Raw genomic sequence first — 27692 nt, forward strand, 5'->3', positions numbered from 1 at the left:
AGAGTAAATCAGATTCACTGTACAAACTTAACGAACTACAAGAAGAAGACAAGTATAATGTCCGAAACTACTTACCCCAGAGATGGTCCCTTAGGATTTTTGTGTGTTTCCTTTCCATCATATTTCTATGATACACCTGACAAGACTAACTTGGAGGCCGTATACTTGGGCCATCTATTGATTATTTTCATTTAAAATGTTCTTTGAAGCACTTTTAAGCACAATTAAAATTTCGAAAATGCCACTTAAAATAATTTGTAAATAATTATGATTCTGTGCACAACTGGAAAATATAAAAGTGCAAAGAACATGAAAATCATTTGAGATCTTAATTGCTTAAGAGCAATCAGTATCTATATTGTGTGTATTTCCCTATGGTCTAATTTACGTATGTGTTAGGATGAACGATTTTTAAAATAATGTTAAGATCATAACGCATGTACGATTTTGGTCCTTAACGTTATAATACATTTCCTCCGAATATGAACATTTCTGATTATACCCTTCAGATAGATGCTTGGAGCAGTAGAAGTTTATTAAGTCAGAGGGTAAAGATATTTTTAACTTTGGGTAATGACATTTTAAAGGATCCTGGGGCGCCCGGGTGACTCAGTCGGTTAAGCATCCAGCTCTTGGTTTTGGCTCATGATTTCACAGTTCATGAGTTCGAATCCCACATCGGGCTCTCTGCTGTCGGCACCGAGCCTGCTTTGGATCTTCTGTCCTCCTCTTTCACAGTATTATACCTTCAAAACTAGGATTAATTGCCAACATTTGAAAACAAGTAGTTTCACACAGAGTCTACATGGCCAGAGGGCATTCGTATAAGGCAGCCATTCTCTGGAGCTGCCCGGGGGAGGCGCCTGATCTCTGGGCTCCCCGGTCCCCAGCAAACCCCCGTTACCTTCCTCTGTGTGCACCTGCCTGGATGTTGTCTAGGCCTCCCCTAGCCCAGGCTGAAGGACTTTGTCTGCTCGGGAGCGGTCTGGTTCCCACGGAGCACACGGGGGCACCCGGGGACTTGGGGCCAAAGCTGTGGCTTGTCACCAAGGGCTTCTTTTGCTCGATCTTGTCCTCCATGGGCAGCTCTCCCTTGGGGACTGGGGAGATGTGGTGGCCACCACAGTAGGTGGCTGGGGCCCCGGTCTCTTCTCAACCCTCATCAACCATAGAGATACAGTCAAACGCTTACCTGCATAAACTCCACGCTGCTGTCCAAGGGGGTTTCCTGACGAAAGAGCAGAAGGAAGTTTTCATCCTCAGACAAGAACATAGTGGCAAGCTACAGAAATGGAGAGACATAGCAGTCGGTGACACTGGCCAGTGCCCCCTGGGAAAAAGCCACGGTGGGCCCTGTTATAGGGCAGAAGGGCTTGGGTTCCTCAAGAGTGAGAGCTCAGATTGCAGTTCTGTGCCCTGGGTTGCCATGTTTGATTCACCGATTCTTTCAAACAGTATTGCACCCGTACTGGGAATGAAACACTGTGGCTATCTGCCTTCTGCAAGCTTCCGATCCAGGATAATAATCCTAATTTTAATAATAAATTTGTCAGTGTTTACTATGTCCCAGGCACTATCTTACGCCTCTCTCGTATTAAAATAATTTCACTCTGTAATAGAAAAGAAAATTAAGCTAGCAAATAATTCTCACGTGCGCCATGAATTATTCTAAATTCTTACGTCTGCTTATTCACTGAAACCTAACAACGACCTATAGAGTAGACAACACACCGCTATTATTTGTTAGCTAAAGCAACTGGAACTTGCCTTAGCTGTGTGGTGACTAAGCAGTGGCACCAGGACTATGGCCATACTTTTAACCTTTCTGCTGTGCGGGCGAGATGCTACATATGCGTTCACTTCTGTGCCACAGTTACAGGCAGGAGTGTGGAGAGTTGGCTAATTTATTCTTTTATGTTACTAGTTTATTAGTGTCTCTATGATGTTGCAATACTTGGACCACGATGGTAAATTCGGTCATCCAACTTTGCGTTTGGGCTCCAGCTCTACCGATTTACGTCACGTCTCCCACGAGGAGAGGTGACATGTTCGTCTCCTGTGTGATTGTTACTCTTACATCAGCACGTAGGCATGTTCGGCTGGCCTCGTCTGTCACCCGCGGCCTAGCAGCGTTATTGTCTTCTCTCTGAGCTGTCCGCCGTAAACAATGGCCATTCCTCCCATCACCGGGCGCTTCTCTCAGCATCTGGTGCACTGCCAGAGAGTGAGCCCAGACGGATGCTGTTGGTGGCTGGTAGGCGTGATGGGCCCACACTCCTGCGCACATTCTCTAGTTGGATGAAGGTCTGCTCGTGGACACGGTGTGGGCATAATAACGATCGGATTCTGAATATCCTATGTTGAGTAGCTCGTCCATGGCAGGCACTGGAAAATGTGCTTTTCATTTAGTATCTCATTAAATTCTCACACCAGTCCTTCTGGGGGGCATAAATGCCCCCTTACTATGGGAGCGGGACAGCGCCGTGTGCCAGTGATAACAGACCCTGATTCCTTCTCCATCGCTCGCCTGTTATTTGCTACGGCACGATTTAATTGATATCTCTGTGCCTCAATTTCTTCATTTGTAAAATGGGATAATAATGTTTTCATGCTAGTGTTTATGTCAAGACTGAAAGTAAAACGAGGCACCATTAATAAGCTGTTCAGTAAAATTCCTGGTACATATGAAACATTCAATACATGGTAACTGCCGTGTTGATGAAGATGATAAAACGGAGGCGCAGGGAGCAGTGAATTGGCCAAGGTCTCACATTCACGGTGTGGACCTGGCCCTTTCCCTGCGCCACCCCTCGGGCCCCCGGCCGAGGCTCCAAGGTCAACTGGATATGGCAACTGGTCTTTAGGACTGAGTTCTTTTTCACACGGGGTACCATAGGCCAAGGAACCGAATTAAAATGTAATTCGCTGGTCCTCAGTCTCTAGAACCCAGTCTGTCTTTAGCTTTGACTGGAGGGCACAGAGGAGCCCTGGACAAATCCGGTGTACAGATCATCTCCCCAAACCTGGCTGCGGCTCGGTTGGGACTTCTTCCCCATCTTAATTGTGCCAGAATACCTAACATGTACCAGGTGCGCTGATTTTTATGTCTCACCACCTGTGACTGGAGTCAGTGACGTAGTCAGGGGTACGGCACAAGGTCGGGGAGACACTGTTCCTCCTTAAGCTCACAGACGGCAGGTTAGGGACCTCGGACCGATGAACTGGGTACCATCGGCTTGTCTACAAACAGCCCCTCAGTTATGTCATTTGCAGGACTCCATGACTAAATGGTTGGCGTAAGCTATTCCCAAGTTCCCAAGTGCTTCGAGAAGGCCTGCCTGTTGTTAGCAGGGGTTAGCCGTGTTTCATTTATTCATTGTTAAGTCAGTACATATTTGTTGAGCACCACGAATGTTACCCTCTGTTCTGTGGGCTGGGGAATGCAACAGTGGACATGTAGTCACAAATACTCCGGTATTTCTAGCGTGCGGCCTGCACTTCCTTCTTTGACGGATACGCAGGTACGTTTCCATCCATTATACTACAAATGCTCGTTATGTATATAATTTTGCCTTGGAGGGAAAATTTTGGAAACGACTACGTTCATACGTCTGGATTTAGTTTATTGCTTTTCTGAAAAGGCTGCATCCTGGTGAACACATCTACTTTTTATAAGGAGGCGTTGTCTTGCCCTATTATCATAACCTTCTGAAGCAAAACAGTCCTGTTTTCATGAATAATACTGTCTGTCCAAGTATGGCGACATCGAGACTCGCTCTACAGGTTTCCGGTAATCTGTGTCGCAGGCAATTTTGACTATAAAATAAATACCTTAGTTTTAAGTAGCTCATTTTTAGGTACAGACTGATAACTATATAGCATGAACCCATCGAGTGATATCTTTAAGTGGGGTTACACTTAAACCAGTGCCACTAATTGGCCACGTAATGCACATGAAATAGGGGTAATGTCCCACTCCTATCTCCTTGCACTATTGTGGGGGATAAGGTATCAACAAATGTGTGGAAATCCTTTCTAAACTCTAAACCTTTTTGTAACTGGAAGGAAAAACAATGAGGTTAAAGAGACACTGAGGTTAAAGAGACACTACCCGAGGCACTGCGTGCTTAACACCTTGCTTTTGTAGACTCAGTAAATGTGGGCTGAACTGCAGACAGCTGCTGTCTGTTTTGCTTTTAACGATCTTCAGGGATAGATCTTTCCAGCCTCCGCTGGCCGATACGGAAGTTTAAACTCATTTATTGTCGCTAAAGTTTTCCTTATACCAAGGTTGAATTTGAACAGCGCATTGCAAAGAGACAAATGTTGGATCAGCTAACTGAAAGGCCTCCAGCATATCAATTCCCCAGTTATCAAGTAAGCATAAATATTGATTGACCTAACTAAAACGATGGAACTATTTGTTGCTAAGCGGGTGAGAAAGGAGAGGTGATTACTTCAAAATACCGTGTAGGCCACCTGCCTTGTAGAGAGTTCTGATTTCCCAACCAGATGTAAGATTTGCATTATCTTTCAGAGAAAACGGTAGCTCTAAAAAGGCTAACGGTACCTCTTTCATTGGTACGCGACCAGCTCTGGAGACGTCCTGGGGAGCCATAATTCTCTGTTTCAGTCTCCGCACATTTTCTTCTACCACCGCTGCCTATAATAGGCCAGACAGAACCACATTAAAGCCACTGGGATTCCAAAAACGTAGCTGGGGTATCAAATATTCAGAGCAGATAGCCTGATAATCATGTTACTCTAACCTGGGAAGCAGGTCACTTAGCCATTTAGAGCAAGCCTACCGTGTTGAACAGGGGGAAGAGTGCCAGAGATTTCTTGAGCAAACCATCACTGATCGGCACCCTGACAAGGTGAAACCTACAGCAGGTGAATTCCTAAAACATGAATGAAGGGACGCTGAGAGACTAGAGTATTAAAGTATGGTTTCGAACATCATTATATGTTTTGTTGTGACAAAAGACTGTATAATAACATACTTTCTTTCCCAAGAACTTTCTTCCCAAGAACTCAGAGATTTTGTTCTATTTTTTTTTTCTATTCTTTTTTCTTTTTTTTGAGTAAGAGAGAGACCACACATGAATAGTAGGGGAGGGGCAGAGAGAGAGGGAGAGAGAGAATCCCAAGCAGACTCCATGCCGTCAGTGCAGAGTTGAGGCGGGGCTTGATCTCGCAAACCATGAGATCATGACCCGAGCTGAGATCAAGAGTCAGAAGCCCAACTGAGCCACCCAGGTGCCCCAATTTTGTTCTGTTTCTTTTTTAAAGGTATTTTTTAAAGTTTATTTATTTATTTTGAGAAAGAGAGTGTATGCATGTGCATGAGTGGGGGAGGGGCAGAGAGAGAGAATCCCAAGCAGGCTCTGTGCTGTCAGCACAGAGCCCGATGTGAGGCTTGATCTCACGAACCATGAGATCATTACCTAAGCCAAAATCAAACGTTAGACATTTAACCAGCGGAGCTACCCACGCACCCCTATTCTATTTCTAAGTGAAAAGCCTGGCCCTTCTAGGTTGCCAATTTGACATAGCTCATTCCCTTCCTCTTCTCCTTGGATTTGTTGAGGAAAAGGTCATTAGAAGGGAGGAAAAGTAATAAAGTGTTGAATACCAAAGATGCCACATCTCCTTTCACGTACAACTTTTTCTACACACTAACTTGTTCCTCATCGGTGGACTGCAGGATTGGTACAAAGAAATATGGCATATATAATCAACAATGGAGAAAGAATTCTGATGCGGGAGTTGAGAATCAGAACCACTCCCCCGCAGTGCCCGATTCCAAGACTGCAGACTCTATCAGCCATGCTAAATTCATTCTCCTCAGTGCTGTCCCTAATACTCTCCCTGCCAGTCAACCCCCTCGTCAGTGGGTCCACTGCATATAGAGGGATCGGCATCTCTAGTCTTGGCACCTTGGATCGTGTGCGTGTGAGTTTGTGTGTGTGGGGCGTGTACGTGCAATCACACAGAAAAGAAACTGATGATCACTCAACAAGGTGGGTCTTCACTCTGGGTTTCAGGTGACTTTCTAGATTAAGAGATCTGTAGGATGGCAGTGATTTCTGTAGCTCTCAAATACAGTATCTGCGGAATGAATAAATGATTCTTTATGATGGACTGGGCCTTCCCAAAGGAGGTTAACTAACATGGGCCATGTTGGTGGAAAATTAAATTTCAAAATAAACAAATGTGAAGCCAAAGAAGCTGTAGCCAGATTCTCTGTGCTGCCTTTAGTTTGAAGCCACAGAACCTTGACTTCTGTCCTTCCAGACCTCCCACCCCAGAGCCCATGCCTAGTCGTTGGACCCAACACACCAGGACCTAGGGACTGCTTCCATTCCCCATCAGCACCCCCTGCCCTCCTTCTGTGAGACTCCGGGCCCCCGCAGGGTACTCGTCATCCCTGAAGCATTGAGGGAGACCCGGGATGTGCCACAGTCTGGACGGGAAGGATGTGCACACGGCCCCAGACAATGATGTTCTGCAGGGCACTGGCTGTATCCAGACCTAGTTCAGAGGCCGGTTCTGCGCATGTGAAGAGAAAAGGCAGAGAGCTGAGGGCAGGGGTGAGTAACAGAAACAGCGGCAAAAACGGCTGATGGTCCCATTAAGTCTGTCCCCTCAGAGGCTCTGAGAACCAGGTAATTACACACAGGCTGCCCGCTCTCCAAGGTTGACTACCAGGCACCTTACTGTCAGAAACCTTAAGATTCCTCTTTCCGCGATCTCTGTGCCCTGCTAATGAGGGAAGAAAATAGAGCTATTCAGGCCTTCGAAGAACCGCTTGCACCCCTAAACCCCAGGCCAAGGGGCTGCCCAATGGTGGAATCTTCCCTGCGGCTGGTTCCATAGGCACTGGGGCATCACTGATGAAAAGTAAGGGTCACAAGTGGTGATTGTTGCTCAGTTTAAAGGGCTTCCACTTGGGAAGTCCTGTCCTCTTCTTAAAGACATGTGTAGGGGCTGCTCATTTCTCAGCAGGGAAAAACACCCCAGAATTAGGAATAGTTTCCTTAATCACAGTTGTCCAGGTAGCGTGGAGGGTGCAGCGCAGGCCTCTATAACCCTACACCCCAGGGTAACGCCTCAGCATTTTGAAACAGGATAATGGCCGGCGACGACATCTGGATAACAGCTGGCACCAAAGGCCCCTCCCCAGCCAAGTGCTGAGAAGAGGTGGCCGGGGCCACTGCCAGAGCCTGATGCTACTAGAACCCTCCTTCTGACGGGCAGTTGCTGTTCCTGGAGGGACAGAGGCTAGAAGAGATACAAACCGACTTGGGGTGATTTAAAACTACGAGATCTTAGGCAGACCCCGAATGTACCTAAATGCCTAGGGGGTGGAACTTGGGGTCTACATCTTAACAAATACAGAGAATTCTGAAGCATGCCCCAGTTTTACCTCCACTACCCTAAGGATTCCGCAGCCTTCCAACCCCTTTGCCTCCGGCCTCAGGAAGGCCTACACTGAGCACAGGGGCACAGGACGCTGGTGACTCATTTGTCTCCTTTTCTGGGGGGACTGGACCTGCCCCGGTGTGAGAGGCTGAGTCCACAGGCTGGCTCTGAGGGAGGGTGAGGAAAGAACCGCCCCTCTGCTGTGTCACTAGAGGCAACAGTGCCTCCGACATTAGCCAAAGCCCCAGAAGGAGATGGCTCATGGGATGGCTTGTGGTGCCCTTGGCTTAGGGCAGACCTTGTGCTTTGTAGCCCCACCCCGACCTCATGACTGAAAAGAGGACACTTCCAGTTTCAGCCCTGACAGCAACTTTTCTCCCCCTGTCCTATCAACCACTAAAGCAAGGAGCTTCTGAAAAGGTGGGAAGTTCCAAGTCTCTGGGAATTTGGGTTTTTTGACCGTCCAGTGTATTCTAAGATGTTGAAAGGCTCTGCCTTCATCTATTTGTTTTCCTCGAATACTCCTGTCATGCGTGACACAACAGCGCCTGACTCATAGGCTCTGGGATGCCATGAGCCTTCGCATTTACAGCAGTAAGTAGGAGCAAGGCAGACACAGAGAGAGAGACTGAGAGAGGGAGACAGAGTGAGGTAAGGGAAGGAAGGAGAAGAAAAGAGAAGAGAAACTGATAGAAGACAAGAAATGAGAGGCAAAAAAGATGAGACCGCTAAGAAAGGGAAAGGAAAAGAAAGGGAGAAGAGGGACAAGAGAGCTTTGAGAAACAGACTGGAGGTAGAAGGGAAACAAGGAGGCAGGAGAGACAGTGAGACATGGAGAGACATGTAGGACATAGAGAAGAGAGACAGGTCAGAGAGAAAGTCAAGAGATGATGGAAGACGGGGGCCAGGTATCAGAATAAGAAACAGAAATGGGCAGAAAAATGAGACAGATGCACACAAAAAGAAAGAATAGGAGAGGCAGAGAGAAGTCCATATATTCAAAGAGACAGAGACAAGGTCTGTGTGGCTGTCGGAGGCAGATGGCAGCCTCTTTTGTTCTGAGCTGCTGCCCACCCCCCCCCCCAACCCCTACGCACCCTCCTCCCCAAGCCCTTCTTGATGTACAGGGAGTCTGTTCCCCTCATTGGGCTCCTCCATGAAAGCGCAAGGCACTTTATTCTTCCGTCTAAACAGTTGTATCTGAGCATAAGTGAGCTTCACAATTCATTTTAAATGCTCCTGTCTCCAGAGCTATTCCTCTTACCTGGCATCTCCTGATGGAGTTTTACTGGGCTCTCCCCCACCTAGGCTGGTGTGGCTCGGTGTGAGTTTTTCCTCTGCTTTAGTAGAGGGATCTTTAAAAGTTAATCTCCATCTCTCAAGGCCAGATTTACCATCAGGGTAAATGATGGACTCGATAGATTTGTTTACATTTATTATACCTGGGCTCTGGGCATATTGATTATTTTCTGGTTGGTTATTCCCTAAGAAATCTATACCTATATGAAAAGATTTTTCTATAAGAAAAATCATTTCTGTTAAAATGAACAAGGGAAAGTGATTTTAAGTGGTTGTTTGCAGTTTGCTATCAAAGGAGTATCAAATGCACTAAACACACAGAACCTCAAAGCTCTTAACCTCTCTTCCACCTTTTTGAACAAAGTGAGCTGCCTTATCTCCAAGTTGAAATCCATTAGCAGAGACATAACCAAGGAAACGTTCAAAACAGAGGTGTTCGAATTTATAGTTAAGGTCTCTGAGCGGATGACAGATGTTACACTGAAAGTCAGTGACCAGCACACCCAATGCTCCAGTTGTACCTTTTATAAAACCTGCCTCAATTCCTCCATGTTGCTAGGAGATGGAGAAAATCACACGCAGGCAAAGAAGAAAAGAGGTCAGATGGGATTAATGGGCTCAAATCGACATAAGACTTGGATGCTCCTTGCATGTTGCGAAAGGCACATAAATTAATGCTTAGTGGCACAAGTACTTACATCAGTACCCAGTGTCGTCAAGACGTGGTGAAAGAAAGCATCAAGCTCCTTCTCTTCTATGTATCCTTTCTCTAAATGCAACAAGAGATGCACAAATGGTGGTCACTTCCACAAAATACCACGTGACATTTAGGATTTACCTAAATTGTCTTTAATCTCACACTCTGTAAAATCCCCATGGATACGTTCTTCACTGTTCCAACAACTAAGTGCCAATATCTGACGTCTAGAAGTCATGGATTTGAAAAGTAAACGCACATTCAGGAGCTAATGCTCTGTGCTGGGTTTGTAGGAACATTTCGAAAAGGAGAGCTATTAAATACATACATTTGAATCCACAGATAAACATGAGTTTTAGAAGAAAAGTCCAACCCAAGGATTTGGAAGCTTGGAAAAGTTTAACAGATGTAATTATCAAATCTTAGTTTGCAGAGTCAAAACACATGTTAGGCATTTTCTTTAGGGTTGTTTGAATTATTAATAAAGATAAATCACACATTTAAGAGTTCCATTTTCTTTTCAGGTAGTTCTCTTGCGGGGTGGGTGTGGGTAGTGTCTTTTTGGAAGTTGGTAAAATTCATCCTCCCTTTGAAGAGCACAATAAGGGAGGGCGGACTTCAGATAGCTGCATGTCAGTCTCAAGCCTCAAATACATGTAATGATCTTTGTCATTATATATGACATATCATTTTAGATATACACACACAGAGACTGAGAAGGGGGGCAAACCTGAACTTCAGACACACACACACACACACACACACACACACACACAGATTGGGAAGGGGACCGAGTCCCTCCCTCCACCCTGAACTTCACACACACACACACACACACACACACACAGATTGGGAAGGGGCCGAGTCCAGAATTTACACAGACATCCAGATCTGTAATTCCAGTATACCTAACATCTGTGAGGCTTGAACAATGCTGGAAGACAACTTCCCCTGCGAGGAAAAATGTGTGGGAAGGGGAAACTCTGGGTCCTTTCAGAGGGGCTGGAGCCAAGTCTACACCTGCGTGTGCAGATGGCTTGTTCGACTCACCATCTCCGTCAAAGCGCTGCCAGACCTGCCAGAAGCCCGCGGCATCCAAGCGTCCCTGAAGCGGTTCGCGGGCGCTGTCCATGGTGCTGACGCGAGGCTTGGGCACCTGCCGCCGAGGAACACCGGGTGATAGCCGCTCCTTCCTGACTCCCGCGCCTGAGCGGGTGCTCTCCGGTTTGCTTTGAATACCTGTCTTCCGGGCGGTTGCGAGGGCGGCTGGCGACGAGGCCGGTGGCGCCTTCGTGTCGCTACAGTCCCTAAGCCCCGACTGTGGAGCCCGCCCCACTGCTGGCGCGTTGGTCCCCGCCCCGCCCCGCGCGTAGTTCCATGCACCCTAAGAGGGCCCTTGTCTGCCTCCGCTGGGGGACAGGAGAGAAGGGCGCTGTCCTGGGGCGTGCACGGCTAACTGCCTTTGCCTTTAACTTATTTGCCAAACTCCGAGAAAACAATCCCCGTACATTTGACTTAGCATCCAAACTTGTGCCTTGAAGGGTTTTCTAGAGAGAGCTCCCAAAATTAGTGTTGGAAGAGGTGTCTGTGTTAAGACTCTTTGGACCTGGTAACTTAGGAACATAGTGTATGGGGAGGGTGGGGATGAGGTGCAGAGGGGTGATGGTGTAGTGGTAGGAAATTACCAGAAAGCAAGGAGACTGACAGCAATGATTGATGCCGGAGTGTTTAGGGCACGCTCGTTGTTGTGCTAGAATGCACTATAAGGACTTGCTACTAAACGGAGATTCTGCAAGGAACCATGGTTTGAAGCAGGATATGAGGATGTTGGGGAAGTCTAAACCATGCCGTGCTCTGCCGGGAAAGAGAGTCAGGGAAGGCACGGTGGCCACCTGCAGAGGTTTTAGGTAGAAGACTTACATGATTATGTTCGGCTCCTACGTCTCTCAGTAAAACCAAATGACAAATCATTTGGAGGAACACAGAGCTCTAAGGATCAGAACTGTTCAAAACCTGACTGGTTGCTTTGTGACGTAGTGAACTGACGGGCGCTGATGGCTTCCGACCATGGGCTTTGAACCATTTGTTGAGGAAAGGAGCTCAGGTATTAAAAGAGTTAGACAAGAGTTATGACAACTCACCCTGATATTAGCACTCGAGTTCAGTTTTGAAAAGCACATATATGTAAGCCATCTAAACTACAGTAGGAAAAAGAACATGATGCTCCTGGATGGATAGTACTGAGTTAGGATTCCACCTCCATCATTTGTTGGCTTGGTGACCTGGGCTGTTACTTTTCATCTCTCTGAGACGCTGTTTGTTCCTCTATAAAATGAGGATTATAATATCTGCTTTGGGGTGTTGCTGTGAGGGTCAGAGTCGCTCATAGGAATATACAATATATTATAACTGCTATGGTCTTATTAGAGACGAAGAGGTGACTATCTTATTTTTTTTTTAATGGTTGGGGGAGACACCTGGGTGGCTCAGTTGATTGGTTAAATGTCCGGCTCTTGGTTTTGGCTCAGGTCATGATCTCACGGTTCATGGGTTCAAGCCCCAAGTTGGCCTCTGTGCTGACAGTGCAAAGCCTGCTTGGAATTCTTTCTTTCTCTGCCCCTCCCCTGTTCTCTCTCTCTCTCTCTCTCTCTCTCTCTCTCTCTCTCTCAAAATAAATAAACTTTAAAAAATAAAGAAAGAAAATGGTGTGGAGAAAAAGGAAAATAAGAAACTGTCACAGCCAAGAGGAGCCTAAGAAGAGATCATAATTAACCACAATATTGTATCCTGGATACGATCCTGGGACAGAAAAAAAAAGGACGTTAAGCAAAAACTAAGAAAATTTGAACAAATATGGATGTTAGTTAATAATAATGAAAAAAATAGTTTAGAAGCAAACACTCTGGGTTTAGGGTCCAGCTTTGCCTCTTACTAGCTGTGACATTGGGCAAGTTACCCAAAAGAAACCTCACTTTCTTTGCTTGTAAAATGAGGATAGTTGAAGCATTTGCCTTGTTGTCCTAAAGGTAAAATGAAAAAAATGAATACATATAAATATCTTACCACAGTAAACACTCAATGCAGTTAGATACTAAAATGACAAAACCCCATACATACACATTTAGATGATGCTGAAATAAATGTCAGGATTTTTAGTAATGTGGCTTAGGTTAAAAGAGGAAGAGCAATATCATCACTCCTGGGGAAAGTGTTGGGCACAAATATCGGAGAACGTAGCAGGAAGAGACGGCAGGGGCTCAGTAGTTATCATCAGTGGTCCTGGGTAGTTATGGATACAGTGTCCAGACACCTGGGTGGCTCACTCAGTGAAGCATCCGACTTCAGCTCAGGTCATGATCTCACAGTTCATGAGTTCAAGTCCTGCGTCAGGCTCTGTGCCAATAGCTCAGAGCCTGGAGCATGCTTCAGATTCTGTGTCTTCCTCTCTCTCTGCCTCTCCCCTTTTTGTGTGCTCTCTCTCTCTCAAAAATAAACATAAAAAAATATTTTTAAATTATCAGTGGTTCACACAATTTAAATTAAAATCTCTGTGAAAGAGGCTACATTAATCCATAAGTTATTTTATTTCGGGTTATAACTTATTTTGGGTCAATTCTAGCTACTTTGTATTTGCTTTACTCTGAGTTTTCTGCTTGGACAGTGAGGGTCTCAGGCAAATCACCCTTGGTTTTTCCACCACAGATCTCTTCCTCCATCTCTAGGTGGGGGAACCTCTGAGGTGAGACAGTCTTATAGGTGATGTCTGCTGATCCAGTATTTTCTTTCTTTCTTTTTTTAAATATGAAATTTATTGTCAAATTGGTTTCCATACAACACCCAGTGCTTATCCCAACAGATGCCCTCCTCAATACCCATCACCTACCCTCCCCTCCCTCCCACCCCCCATCAACCCTCAGTTTGTTCTCAGTTTTTAAGAGTCTCTTATGGTTTGCCTCCTTCTCTCTCTAACTTTTTTTCCCCTTCCCCTCCCCCATGGTCTTCTGTTAAGTTTCTCAGGATCCACGTAAGAGTGAAAACATATAGTATCTGTCTTTCTCTGTATGGCTTATTTCACTTAGCATCACACTCTCCAGTTCCATCCATGTTGCTACAAAGGGCCATATTTCATTGTTTCTCATTGCCACGTAGTACTCCATTGTGTATATAAACCACAATTTCTTTATCCATACATCAGTTGATGGACATTTAGGCTTTTTCCATAATTTGGCTATTATTGAAAGTGCTGCTATAAACATTGGGGTACAAGTGCCCCTATACAGCAGCACTCTTGTATCCCTTGGATAAATTCCTAGCAGTGCTATTGTTGGGTCATAGGATAGATCTGTTTTTAATTTTCTGAGGAACCTTCACACTGTTTTCCAGAGTGGCTGTGCCAGTTCGCATTCCCACCAACAGTGCAAGAGGGTTCCTGTTCCTCCACATCCTCTCAAGCATTTATAGTCTCCTGATTTGTTCATTTTAGCCACTCTGGTGTGAGGTGGTATCTGTGTGTGGTTTTGATTTGTATTTCCCTGATGAGGAGCGATGTTGAGCATCTTTTCATGTGCCTGTTGGCCATCTGGATGTCTTCTTTAGAGAAGTGTCTATTCATGCCTTCTGCCCATTTCTTCACTGGATTATTTGTTTTTTGGGTGTGGAGTTTGGTGAGTTCTTTATAGATTTTGGATACTAGCCCTTTGTCCGATATGTCATTTGCAAATATCTTTTCCCATTCCATCAGTTGCCTTTTAGTTTTGTTGATGGTTTCCTTTGCAGTGCAGAAGCTTTTTATCTTCATGAGGTTCCAATAGTTCATTTTTGCTTTTAATTCCCTTGCCTTTGGAGATGAGTCAAGTGAGAAATTGCTGCGGCTGAGGTCAGAGAGGTTTTTTTCCTGCTTTCTCCTCTAGGGTTTTGATGGCTTCCTGTCTCACATTCAGGTCCTTCATCCATTTTGAGTTTATTTTTGTGAATGGTGTAAGAGAGTGGTCTAGTCTCATTCTTCTGCATGTTGCTGTCCAGTTCTCCCAGCACCATTTGTTAAAGAGACTGTCTTTTTTCCATTGGATATTCTTTCCTGCTTTGTCAAAGATTAGTTGGCCATACTTTTGTGGGTACAATTCTGGAGTCTCTGTTCTATTCCATTGGTCTCTGTGTCTGTTTTTGTGCCAATACCATGCTCTCTTGATGATTACAGCTTTGTAATAGAGACTAAAGTCTTCGATTGTGATGCCTCCCGCTTTGGTCTTCTTCTTCAAAATTACTTTGGCTAATCGGGGCCTTTTGTGGTTCCATATGAATTTTAGGATTGCTTGTTCTAGCTTCAAGAAGAATGCTGGTGCAGTTTTGATTGGGATTGCATTGAATGTGTAGATAGCTTTGGGTAGTATTGACATTTTGACAGTATTTATTCTTCCAATCCATGAGCACGGAATGTTTTTCCATTTCTTTATATCTTCTTCAATTTCCTTCATAACCTTTCTATAGTTTTCAGCATACAGATCTTTTACATCTTTGGTTAGATTTATTCCCGGGTATTTTATGATTCTTGATGCAATTGTGAATGGGATCAGTTTCTTTATTTGTCTTTCTGTTTCTTCATTATTAGTGTATAAGAATGCAACTGATTTCTGTACATTAATTTTGCATCCTGCAACCTTGCTGAATTCATGTATCAGTTCTAGCAGACTTTTGGTGGAGTCTATCAGGTTTTCCATGTATAATATCATGTCATCTGCAAAAAGTGAAAACTTGACTTCATCTTTGCCAGTTTTGATGCCTTTGGTTTCCTTCTGTTGTCTGATTGCTGATGCTAGAAGTTCCAACACTATGTTAAACAACAGCGGTGAGAGTGGACATCCTTATCGTGTTCCTGATCTCGGGGGGAAAGCTCTCAGTTTTTCCCCATTGAGGATGATATTAGCTGTGGGATTTTCATAAATGGCTTTTATGATGTTTAAGTATATTCCTTCTATCCTGACTTTCTCAAGGGTTTTTATTAAGAAAGGATGCTGAATTTTGTCAAATGCTTTTTCTGCATCAATTGACAGGATCATATGGTTATCTTTTTTTATTATTAATATGATGTATCACATTGATTGATTTTGCAAGTATTGAACCAGCCCTGCAGCCCAGGAATGAATCCCACTTGATCATGGTGAATAATTTTTTTTATATGCTGTTGAATTTGATTTGGTAGTATCTTGTTGAGAATTTTTGCATCCGTATTCATCATATTGGCCTGTAGTTCTCTTTTTTTGCTGGGTCTCTGTCTGGTTTGGGAATCAAAGTAATGCTGCTTCATAGAATGAGTCTGGAAGTTTTCCTTCCCTTTCTATTTTTTGGAACAGCTTGAGAAGGATAGGTATGAACTCTGCTTTAAATGTTTGGTACAATTCCCCAGGGAAGCCATCTGGTCCTGGACTCTTATTTGTTGGGAGATTTTTGATATTTTTGATAACTGATTCAATTTCTTAGCTGGTTATGGGTCTGTTCAAATTTTCTATTTCTTCCTGTTTGGGTTTTGGAAGCATGTGGGTGCTTAGGAATTTGTCCATTTCTTCCAGGTTGTCCAGTTTGTTGGCATATAATTTTTCATAGTATTCCCTGATAATTGCTTGTATTTCTGAGGGATTGGTTGTAATGATTCCATTTTACATTTATGGTTTTATCTATTTGGGTCCTCTCCCTTTTCTTTTTGAGAAGCCTGGCTAGAGGTTTATCAATTTTATTTTTTCAAAAAACCAACTCTTGGTTTCATTGATCTGCTCTACAGTTTTTTTTAGATTCTATATTGTTTATTTCTGCTCTGATCTTTATTATTTCTCTTCTTCTTCTGGGTTTGGGGTGTTTTTGCTGTTCTGCTTCTATTTCCTTTAGGTGTGCTGTTAGATTTTGAATTTGGGATTTTTCTTGTTTCTTGAGATAGGCCTGTATCGCAATGTATTTTCCTTTCAGGACTGCCTTTGCTGCATCCCAAAGCGTTTGGATTGTATTTTCATTTTCATTTGTTTCCATATATTTTTAAATTTCTTCTCCAATTGCCTGGTTGACCCATTCATTCTTTAGTAGGGTGTGCTTTAACCTCCATGCTTTTGGAGGTTTTCCAGACTTTTTTCTGTGGTTGATTTCAAGCTTCATAGCATTGTGGTCTGAAAGTGTGTATGGTATGATCTCAATTCTTTTATACTTATAAAGGGCTGTTTTGTGACCCAGTATGTGATCTATCTTAGAGAATGTTCCATGTACACTTGAGAAGAAAGTATATTCTGTTGCTTTGGGATGCAGAGTTCTAAATATATCTGTCAAGTCCATCTGATCCAATGTATCATTCAGGACCCTTGTTTCTTTATTGATCTTGTGTCTAGATGATCTATCCATTGTTGTAAGTGGAGTATTAAAGTCCCCTGCAATTACCAAATTCTTATCAACAAGGTTGCTTATGTTTGTGATTAATTGTTTTATATATTTGGGGGCTCTCGTATTCAACGCATAGACATTTATAATTGTTAGCTCTTCCTGATGGATAGACCCCGTAATTATTATATAATGCCCTTCTTCATCCCTTGTTACAGCCTTTAACTTAAAGTCTAGTTTGTCTGATATAAGTATGGCTACTCCAGCTTTCTTTTGACTTCCAGTAGCATGATAGATAGTTCTCCATCCCCTCACTTTCAATCTGAAGGTGTCCTCAGGTCTAAAATGAGTCTCTTGTAGACAGCAAATAGATGGGTCTTGTTTTTTTTATCCATTCTGATACCCTATGTCTTTTGGTTGGAGCATTTAGTCCATTTACGTTAGGTGTTATTATTGAAAGATATGGGTTTAGAGTCATTGTGATGTCTGTAGGTTTCATGCTTGTAGTGATGTCTCTGGTACTTTGTGGTCCTTGCAACATTTCACTCACAGAGTCCCCTTTAGGATCTCTTCTAGGGCTGGTTTAGTGGTGATGAATTCCTTCAGTTTTTGTTTGTTTGGGAAAACCTTTATCTCTCCTTCTATTCTGAATGACAGACTTGCTGGATAAAGGATTCTTGGCTACATTTTTTTTTGTTCATCACATTGAAAATTTCTTGCCATTCCTTTCTAGCCTGCCAAGTTTCAGTAGATAGGTCTGCTACTACCCTTATGTGTCTACCTTTGTATGTTAGGGACTGTTTATCCCTAGCTGCTTTCAGAATTCTCTCTTTATCCTTGTATTTTGCCAGTTTCACTATGATATGTTGTGCAGATCAATGCAAGTTACATCTGAAGGGAATTTTCTGTGCCTCCTGGATTTCAGTGTTTGTTTCCTTCCCCAGATCAGGGAAGTTCTCAGCTATGATTTGTTCAAGTACACCTTTGGCCAGCCCCTTTCTCTCTCTATTCTTCTTCTGGAATTCCTATGATAAGGTTATTGTTCTGTTTGATTGCATCGCTTAGTTCTCTAATTCTCCCCTCATACTCCTGGATTTTTTTATCTTTCTTTTTCTCGGATTCCTCTTTTGCCATAATTTTATCTTCTAATTCACCTATTCTCGCCTCTGCCTATTCAGTCTGTGCTATGGCCACCTCCATTTTATTTTGCACCTCATTTACAGCATTTTTTAGCTCCTCCTGACTGTTTCTCAGTCCCTTGATCTCTGTAGTAATAGATTCTCTGCTGTCCTCTATACTTTTTTCAAGCCCAGTGATTAATTTTATGACTATTATTCTAAATTCTTGTTTCGTTATGTTACTTAGTTTTTGATCAATTCTCTAGCTGTCGCTACTTCCTGGAGTTTCTTTTGAGGAGAATTCTTCCATTTCGTCATTTTGGATAGTCCCTGGAGTGGCGAGGCACTTACCCTGTGCTGTCCGGAGTAACTTGTGTTGGTGGGTGGGGCCACAGTCAGACCCAGTGTCTGTCTCCAGCCCACCGCTGGGGCCACAGTCAGACTGGTGTGTACCTCCTCTTCCCCTCTCCCAGGGGCAGGACTCACTGTGGAGTGGTGTGGCCTCTGTCTGGGCTACTTGCACACTGCCAGGCTTGTGGTGCTGCTTCGATGGGATCTGGCGTTTTAGCCAGGGTGGATCCGCAAGGTGCACAGGCGTGGGAGGGGTAGGCTCAGCTCGCTTTGCCATCAGTGGTCCCCTGTGGGAGGGGCCCTGCAGCACTGGAAGGGAGGCAGGCAGACCCATTGGAGGGATGGATTCACAGAAGCACAGCGTTGGGTGTTTGCCCGGTGCAAGCAAGTTCCCTGACAGGAACTGGTTCCCTTTGGGATTTTGGCTGGGGGATGGGTGAGGGAGATGGCGCTGGCGAGCACCTTTGTTCTGCACCGAGCTGAGCTCTGTCCTCTGGGGCTCAACAACTCTCCCTCCTGTTGTCCTCTTGCGCTCCCCGCTCTCCGAGCAGAGCTGTTGACTTTTAACATTCTAGATGTTAAGTCACACTGGCTGTCAGAACACACTCCTCCAGGCCCCTCCACTTTTGCAAGCCAGACTCGGGGATTCCACCTTGCTAGGCGGGCTGCCCCTCCACTGCCCTGGCTCCCTCCTACCAGTCCGTGTAGTGCGCACAGCCTCTCCACCCTTCCTACCCTCTTCCGTGGGCCTCTTGTCTACACTCGGCTCCGGAGAGTCCGTTCTGCTAGTCTTCTGGCGGTTTTCTCTGATCCAGTATTCTCAAATACTTTCTCAATGGCTCTCTTCCTTCCTTGTCAAGAGTTGGGATGGTCCCCCCCAACCCTGCCCAAGGAAATCTCTGTTTGAGAGAATGCAAGTTATGTGAATATTATCTACCTAGCATTCATGACAGAAAATGAAAAGTTATCATTTGGAAATTACAACTCTCACCGAGTGCCACATGCCAGGCTCCTGGAAATTGTTTCTATAGAGTTCCATTTGGTCTCCAGTTCTGAGAACAGCAGTCCTTGTAGCTGTATTTCTTTCCTCCTTCCTTTAGGTGTGAAAATCCTTAAAGATTAAAAAACTTTAACAATTGTAATAGTTTGCATTATTATGCTTGCTGTAGAAAGTTTTAAAATAGCAAAATGAAAACCACCCATGAGTCTCCCTCTTCCCCATTCCAGAGATAAACATCATTCACATCATTAGTGAATATCCTTCTAATTTTCCCTATGTGTAGAACATAGGACAGTAGAACAATGTGTTTTACATTACAGAATTGGGTCATCCTATATGCATGCTTTTGTAACTTGCCCTTATGTTCTGAGCACTGTGTGTGTGTGTGTGTGTGTGAGAGAGAGAGAGAGAGAGAGAGAGGGAGGGATAGATCAGGCTTCAAAATCAAGATTTCTGTGTATGCAGCAAAGCCCATCATAGAGACTTACCATAATTATTTAACAACCTTACATTAGACCTTATTACTTCTGGCATTTGCCTTATTTTCCCCTTTTCCACTATTTATCAGAAAACAAGATCAGTCACCAAGTTGGTGAATTCACACAGATTACTCTTCCTGACTGATTTTGAAACTATATCCAAAATTTAAAAAAAAATTTTTTTAATGTTTATATTTGAGAGAGAGAGAGAACAAGCAGAGGAGGGGCAGAGAGAGAAGGAGACACAGAATCCAAAGCAGGCTTCAGGCTCTCAGCTGTCAGCACAGAGCCCAATGTGGGGCTGGAACCCATGAACCACAAGATCATGACCTGAGCTGAAGTTGGACGCTTAACCAACTGAACCACCCAGGCGCCCCTGCACTGATAATATTTTTAAAGCTCCCCTAGGAATTAAATTAGGACCACTGACTATCCTTTTGTCTATTATATATTTTTGTCATTTTATGATTTGGATATGGCTCCTCTGAAGGACAATATGAAAAAGGAAAAAACTTCTTAGAATTCATACTTATAAGTCGCTCTGGTAAGTTTTAACTGGTGGCTGAGACTAAGGTTTGCGTGCATTGTTCTTTTTTATCCCTGCTGATTTCACTTTTTCCTTGCAGTCATTTCCTGCTTTTCTCATTAGCATAGCTAATTGATGGTTAGTTGTACAGGAAACATCGGTGGCCTATAATTTGAAGCATTGCTAATGAACCCTGACGCATGCATTCAACTCTGAGTTAGAATCTCTGCATCTTTTTATAAACTCAAAGTGAAATTTCTCGCTGGAAATATAAACAGGGCCTTCTTTAGCATTATCTTCTGATATTTATTGAACATTCAAACGTGGCGAGCCTCTCACAGACTCTATAGTAAACCTTAGGATTTAAAGAGATTGCTTTGATTTAGTGACAGCTCCAAAGGGCAAAGGAAAGAAACAGGCACGAGGGCCATTTTAAGGGTGACAGAGTGTTAAAAACCTGGATTGTGGCAGTGCCTTACCACCACATACATGTAATAAATGTCATCAAAGTCTACACTTGAGGTAGGTGACTTTTAGTTGATTAGACCACAGTACAGCTGTTTAAGAAGTCATTCTAGAAGTGGACTTGGCTCCAGTCTATAAATATTTGTTGACCACCCACCAAATGCCAGGGACTGAGCAAGACTTCCAAGGGCAGCCTGGGATAGTGGCCGGAGGCGGGGGGTCGGCCCCAAACCGAAGCAGGCAACGTGAAGTTCGGGACCCGGGAAGCAGGAGCTCGAGGAGGAGTACCCGAGAGAAATACACATGGAGTGCGGGACGTACTCACTGATGAATTCTCAGCAGAAACATGAATTCTTGCAATTTAATAGCATGTGTGGTCAGTGATTTTTTTTTTTTTTTTGCTTATAAATGGCATGAATACAAGTGAACTTTCATATAATAAAGCATAAGATCCAAGTTAATTATTTGAAACCATAAACCTTTCTGTGATGACACGGTGATGATTGAAACTCTTCTTTGTCCTTCTGGGTCCCTTAGAACTCACTTTCAGCTCGGGCTGCTTGTTGCCAGCTGTTTCTCTTGTCAGCACTGCAGAAGCCACGCCCTCTGTTCCATCTACGGCCCCCTTCGAGGGTGACACTGAGCGCCCCGGAATCTGCCTTGGCGCTCACCCAAGGGAAAGCCGGCAGTGGGGGTATAGCCTATCTCTCCATCCGAACCGTGACCTCTCCATGAGGGTCTGTTGCTAGGTAACAAACCACTCCCAAACGCAGAGAACAGTGGTCATGGACTCGCCTACAGTTCTGCAGTTTGGCCTTGGGCTTGGCAAAGGAGCTTCACTGCTGCTTCCATCGACATCACCAGAATGGTCCAAAGAAGGGCGTCCCTTACGTGGCTGCCACTTGGTACTGTCTGGTGGCCAGGAGCTCAGCTGGGGCTCTCTATGGGGAAGCTTCAAGTCCTCCTCCATGCGGCTCACTTGGGTTTGTCACAGCACAGAAGCTAGGTTCCAAGAGGGAGCGGCCTAAGAAACGAAGACAGCAGCCACACGTCTCTGAAAGCCCGGCCTCAGAAGTTATGCCCTGTCACTATTGCCACATTCTGTGTCAAAGCCGGTGTGGACCTTGCCTGCCAAACGAAGCCTTGTAAAACTTTAGACGCCACCTCTAATCCTCTGCGATGCTCTTTCTGACTCTCGAAAAAAAGCTTGTTCTTTTAAAAATAAGTTCCTGCTTTTGTCTTGTGGATTCTCTTTGTTTTTAAATATTTGCATGTGTCCGCTGTCCTAAAATCCCCACCGGACTCCTTCATTACCACGGGCGGTGAGTTTTCTCGTTGTTCTGTAATTTTTGCCTGGGAGCTCATCTCCGGGGAATCCCGTGCAGGCCACAGGTTGGCGGAGGCAGTCCTAAGGGATTTACAGCCTGGCCTCTGCCAGCCACTTGCAGCTTCTTTTCAGATTTACAATCGGACCTGAACGCTGCAGTGAGTAATTTGAAAAGTTAACGATGACGTCTTCTCAGATTGGAAGAAGGTCACTCCATTAGGATGAGGAAAACGGTGACGAACTATTCTGTTAAATAATGTTGCAGGGGCGCCTGGGGGGGCTCAGTCGGTTATGCGACTGACCCTTGATTTCGGCTCAGGTCACAGTCTCACAGTCGTGAGATCAAGCCCTGCATCAGGCTCTGTGCTCACTGTGGAGCCTGCTTGGAATTCTCTCCCTCCCTCTCTCTCCCCCCTCTCTCTGTCTTCTCTGTCTGCCCCTCCCTTACTCTTTCTGTCTCTCTCAAAAATAAAAACAATTAAACATTGCAAACAAATAATGTTGCAGCCCCTGTCTGTGATAAAAGTGGCATTTTTCCCAGCTTGCCATTTATCTTTTGAATGTCCTCATGGTCATACATGACACACACATGTTTTTATGTTATTAAGAGTTGGAGTGGTCAGAATTGTCTTTCGTGTCTTCCGGTTCGCTGAGAAAGGGCGATTTTAATCATCCCGATTATTCTCATCGGGGGCTTGGCTATCACACCCCCCGCCAGTTAGATTCTACATAACTTCGTGATTTTGTTACTTCTTCCTCTTTTGTTCTGCCACGGCTGTTCCTATACTGCCTGACGTAAATCAGAGTTATGCATTTCCCAAGTAGAGGCTCCATGAACACATACCTTTTCTTCCAGAAAGGAACCAAATCAGGAGATCAGGGATGCCGCTCTCCAGACGGGCACTTCAGCGGACTGACGATACACCCACGTTCCCTTCAGTTGCTTCCTGCAGGTTCCTCACCAGATGACAGCAAAGGGGGGGCCGTGGGAGGGAGGGAGCTTGTGCTAGAAGTCCCCCTAGGGCTCCTGCTGTGCCCCTGGGGAAGGGACATGGTCTGCCTTGTCTGGGATTTAGGCTAGAGGACAAATGTGCTCTTTTTCACTCAGATGTAGACCAGCACAGCTCATCGGGATCAGAGGATCGAGTAAGAAGCCATAGGTCCAGAGAAACAAGCACCTTTCATTGCCTATCGCTGTGCTCTGAGCTCAACCCCTTCTGGGATTCATCAAGGGGCGGCAACGTATGCTGGGGACCTTAATGGGTCCGTAGTCTTGCAGCCACAAGGTAGCCCCTCTGGCCGGCTTGGGATTCACTCACTCCTGTCTCTGAGCACAGTTTGCTCTGTTCTGAATGCAGATGGCCCTCCAGCCCCCTCACGGTGGTCCCCCTCGTCTCTCTGACCTTCTCTTTCAGGAGCCACAAAACTTGGTAAAGGACAGTAAATATTTTAGGCTTTCTGGACCCACAGATCTCTGTCGCAGCCACGGCGCGTCGCAGACGGTGGGCAACAGTGTGCCGACCCCTTTCCTAAATTATTTGGAGAAAGAATCTGACGGGTTCTGTGGGTCAGAGGTTCACTCCTGATCCAGTCCTTCAGGAAAGAGGATTTAGAGTTTGCCCATTGGATGCCTAAGGCTTGGAGGAGAGAGGGACTTTTCTAGCAGAGTAGTGCAATTTTGTTATCTGGGACCGGGGGCAGAGGGAGTCTGCAGGTCTGTCTTCCAGACGTCAGTACGACTAGGGATGAGGAAAATCTCTGAAATGCTGGCCATGCTGGGCCCATATTAAACTCCACAGGAAAACTGAGCGGTCCCACTTCTGAAATGCCCGGATCCCCACGACAGGGGCCCAGACCCAGGCTTTCATGTGTCCTCAGATGGGGACGGGACCACTGCACCCCTCCACGGACCTGCCAGGCTGCAGCGAGGCTCTGAGCCCCTTCCCGGTTCGCGCCTCCAGCTGTGCAGCCTCAGGGACAAGGTCTCTGTTGTGGGAGCGGTGTCTTGTTTTCATGTGTCACACCTTCCGGTGTCCCCTCCCGACTGAGCCTGGTGCTCCCTGGGTGGCCTCACGTGGCACATGGTGTGTCCCCTCCTGCGAGTGACCAACTATCTTCTCAGTGGCGGGCGTCTCCTAATCTGTAGACCTCTTCATGCCTGAACAAGCATAAAACCTACCATTCGGCCCTAAAAAAGAATGAAATGTTGCCGTTTGCCACAACACGAATGGACTCTGAAGGCATTACGCTAAGTGAAATGTCAAAGACAAATACCGCATGGTCTCACTTTTGTGTGGAACCCAAGAAACAAACACAAAAACCAACCAACAGAACCCAACGCCCAAGCTCTCGATCCCCGCGGTTACCCCCGTGGCTGAGGACACCCCTCCAGCGGGGAACCCACATGCCATTCAGGTCTAGATTCTCTGCAGGGACTCAACGTCTAGGAGCTCAAGGCGCGCCTTCTGGCAGGGCCGTTTCCGCGTCCGGGCCCCTCGGACCACACGGAAACCACTTAGAGGGTCAACCTTCCTTTCAGAGCTTCTGTCTGGGAAGGACATGGCTCCTTCCCTCTTACCTTCAGAAACGAAGGTTAAAACAGGCTTTCCTTTTCAAAAGTCCTCACGATCACGGCGCGTCAAGGGAGGTGCAGAGTTGGGCCCGATCCCAGAGTGCCGGGCTGGGCCTGGATACATAGACAGGTGCACGGTCTACGTGGGCATACAGGGTAGGTGACAGCCTCTTTGAGTTAAAGCTAACACCAGCTGCCACTAGACAGTGTGGACGCGTTGCCCCGGTTCTGTTCGATCTTGCCTCCATCCGACAGCGGTGTGGACAGAGCCCTTGGAGAACACACATCTCACCACTGTGGATTTGGAGAAACCTCTGACTGGGGAGAGCATCTAATTCACGAGAAATTTTCAGCTGTGGCTTGGAGACTTAATCTGTGTGTAAATTGTCCTTACAGGGGAAGCTCCAAATTCAAGGTGGGGCGCATCTGACCCCAGACTCAGAAATCCTGAGATGCAATTCGTCAGTCCCAGATGCTCTGTTCTGCATTGTGGACCTGGGCCATGTCGGTGACGGTGGCCGACCGTGACCCACATTCCGGACCCGCGCACCTCCCTGGCTCCAGGCCGATGTTGCCCGATGCTCAGAAGCAAACTGGCTGCTCTCCCACGTCCCTGTGTGAGGCACGCAACCGTAGATCTCAGCTCATGCGAATTACGGCACCAGGCAGGTGAGAGTTACGGGTCGCGCGGTGACTCTGTCCTGCTCTTGGCTCAGTGTGAGTTGAGAGCCAGGGGGCTGGGATGTTCACACAGAGCAGCTCGGGGAGCAGACAGCTTGCCCGGCGCCTGGCCCACCCTGGGAGGAGGAAAAGAGCTAGGCGGGCCGCCTCACAACGTGCTTTTTTAAAAAAAATTATTTATTATTATTTTTTGAATTTATTGGCAAGTTGGCTAACATACAGGGTGTCCAGTGTGCCCTCGTCCAAACGCGCTTTTATAGTTCTGCTTCATCCAGTCCACCCGCGGGAGAGACCAACGAAAAACCAAAACACAAGAAGAAGAAGAAAAGTACATCCCTTGTTTTCAACCTTCCCCGTGCCTCTGTCCTCCCTGCCCTGGTTTCCAGCAGTTTGGCCACGGAGCTGGGCTCTGGGCTAAGGAAGTTCAAGTCAGGAGGGGAGCGTGTCACTTAGGGCAGGACACTGAACGTGGCAGTGGTAACAGTGAGGGCCCGACCCCTCCGCAAGTCCCTTAGCACCTCACGAAGAGGGGGAAAGGAGGGTCAGGCCCACGGTCCGCGGCCGCGTCTGCCTGGTCTCCCAGCCTGCTCCCCGGACAGGTCGTCCAGGGCATCGGCCACCGTTCCTGCTCCGGGGGAAAAGCAGAGAGGGACAGAACGAGCACACCACGCGGTCTCTGCACGGCAGGGCCACACTCGGGCGCCGCTTTCAGTCTAGCAAGCGGAAGCCGTGAAGCAAAGAATCGTCTCGAGGCCATCTCAGTTTAGCATTTTCACACGGGACTGAAGCCAGGCACAGCTTCTCCGATGAAAAGTCGGGGCTCTCCTGCCCTCTGAGAGTAATTCCGTTGTAATTTTTCACTTTGCACAAGAAAATGGATCATTTGTTTTCCCTTCGCGTTTGCACGGTTATTTTCTCTGGGAAGACTGTTTTGCAAACGGCGAGTTAAAACGATGGTCAACGCAAGCCAGCGCACAAGGAGGGGGGAATGAGGCGGCAGGGGCCTGAGCTCAGCTTTCCTCCTGCCCGCACTCCTCCCGTCCTCCTAAACCAGGCGTGACGCTTCTCTTCCTGAACGGTCAGCGGCCAGTTTTTAGTTGCAACTGAACTTCTCTGCGACACCTGACGCCGGCCTGACCGTTGCTGGCCAGTGCCATGTGCCAAGTACATCCCAACTGACCGACGTTAAACTAAGGGAAAGCAACATTGGAAGGTCGGCCTGCAGGGTCCAGCCACACCCTGTGAGCAAGCAGCCGTGGTTCCTGGATTATCCAGCCCCTGCTTGATGTACCTGGGGTGGGCCGGGAACCAGCCGCATCCTCGGTTCCGGGCTGGCACGTGACCCCAACAGGAACGTCGTCACTGTCGTTTAGCTTTATGGGAAGATTCCAGACCCTTCCTGGTAGTCAGTCCGCTTCTCTCTCAGTCTTGGGATTTTCTGGGAGTCCAGAGGACTCTCTGGGACAGGGAGCTCCTGATCTGCTCCCTTGCGGTCCCAGCACCTGGCTTCACTGGTCCCCGAACGTGTGCACCTGACGGGGACCCAGAATCGAGGTGCGGGTCCTAGACGACCTGAGACGTCAGTCTGCTCTCCGCCCCCAAGGCATCTTTCTTTTAGGGACGTGTGATAAATGGCAGACCGTTTGTGTCCCACCCCCCCCCCAAATTGTTATGGCAAAGCCCCAACCCCCAACGCGGTGGTACGTAGAGGTGAGGCATCCGGGAGCTGATTAGGTCATAAGGGCCGCGCCCTCATGAACGGGATCCCTGCCCTTCAGAGAGTCACCAGAGACCTCCCTTGTCCCTTCCACTGTGTGAGGACACAGCAAAAAGCCATTTACAAACCAGGAGGCAGGACATCGCCAGACACCGAATCTGCCAGCCCCTTGATCTTGGACTTTGGGCCTCCAGGGCTGTGAGAAAATGTTTAAGCACCACCCTCCCCCCCCCCCCCCCCCAACAAGTCTATGGTGCTTTTGTTACAGCAGCGTTCAGGGACTAAGACAGAAATCCTATCTTCATATGTATTCGTGAACATATTCACAAAACAAACACCAAAGCCCACATGCCCTGAGGGAAATGCACTGGCCTTCAGCTCAGCAGATACCCCGTGTTCCTGAACTTGGTTAAGGGACCCAGGATGCGGAGAGTGTGGGGGCTCGGTTTCTCCAGGAAGCAGAGGCCGAGGTGGGACTAGACTGTGGGGATTTTTGTGCCGGGGAAGCGTCTGTGCGGGACGCGTGCGTGGGAGCAGCGGGCGAGGCCGGCACCCACAGACCAGGCTGCTGGCGACCACCCGGGGAAGGCGAGGGAGAGGCGGCCTGGATGGAAGGGGCTTCTGCTGCTCTCAGCCCCGGTCAGGCCAAGGGAAGGCTGCCCAGCAGAGGCCGGGGGCG

At 46.5% G+C, this 27692-nt stretch overlaps 1 protein-coding gene across 2 annotated transcripts in view; it reads right to left on the reverse strand.

Annotated features, from left to right (window-relative positions):
- Positions 1 to 10630, reverse strand: part of SCGN (secretagogin, EF-hand calcium binding protein) — a 35344-nt gene extending 24714 nt beyond the window's left edge. Inside the window, exons 1-4 of one of the 2 annotated variants that reach the window (XM_060614644.2) lie at positions 10472 to 10630; positions 9423 to 9493; positions 4571 to 4663; positions 1193 to 1228 (exon numbers count right to left, since the gene is read on the reverse strand). In XM_060614644.2, the coding sequence (XP_060470627.1) occupies positions 1193 to 1228; positions 4571 to 4663; positions 9423 to 9493; positions 10472 to 10553 (282 nt within the window). In that variant the 5' untranslated portion in view covers positions 10554 to 10630. Of the gene's footprint in view, positions 1 to 1192; positions 1283 to 4570; positions 4664 to 9422; positions 9494 to 10471 lie in introns of both variants that reach the window. The other variant, XM_060614643.2, reaches the window with a different exon arrangement.
- Between the last annotated feature and the right edge of the window lie 17062 nt (positions 10631 to 27692).

Source organism: Panthera onca, chromosome B2 (genome assembly GCF_046562875.1).
Source record: "Panthera onca isolate mPanOnc1 chromosome B2, mPanOnc1 haplotype 2, whole genome shotgun sequence".
NCBI lineage: Eukaryota > Metazoa > Chordata > Mammalia > Carnivora > Felidae > Panthera > Panthera onca.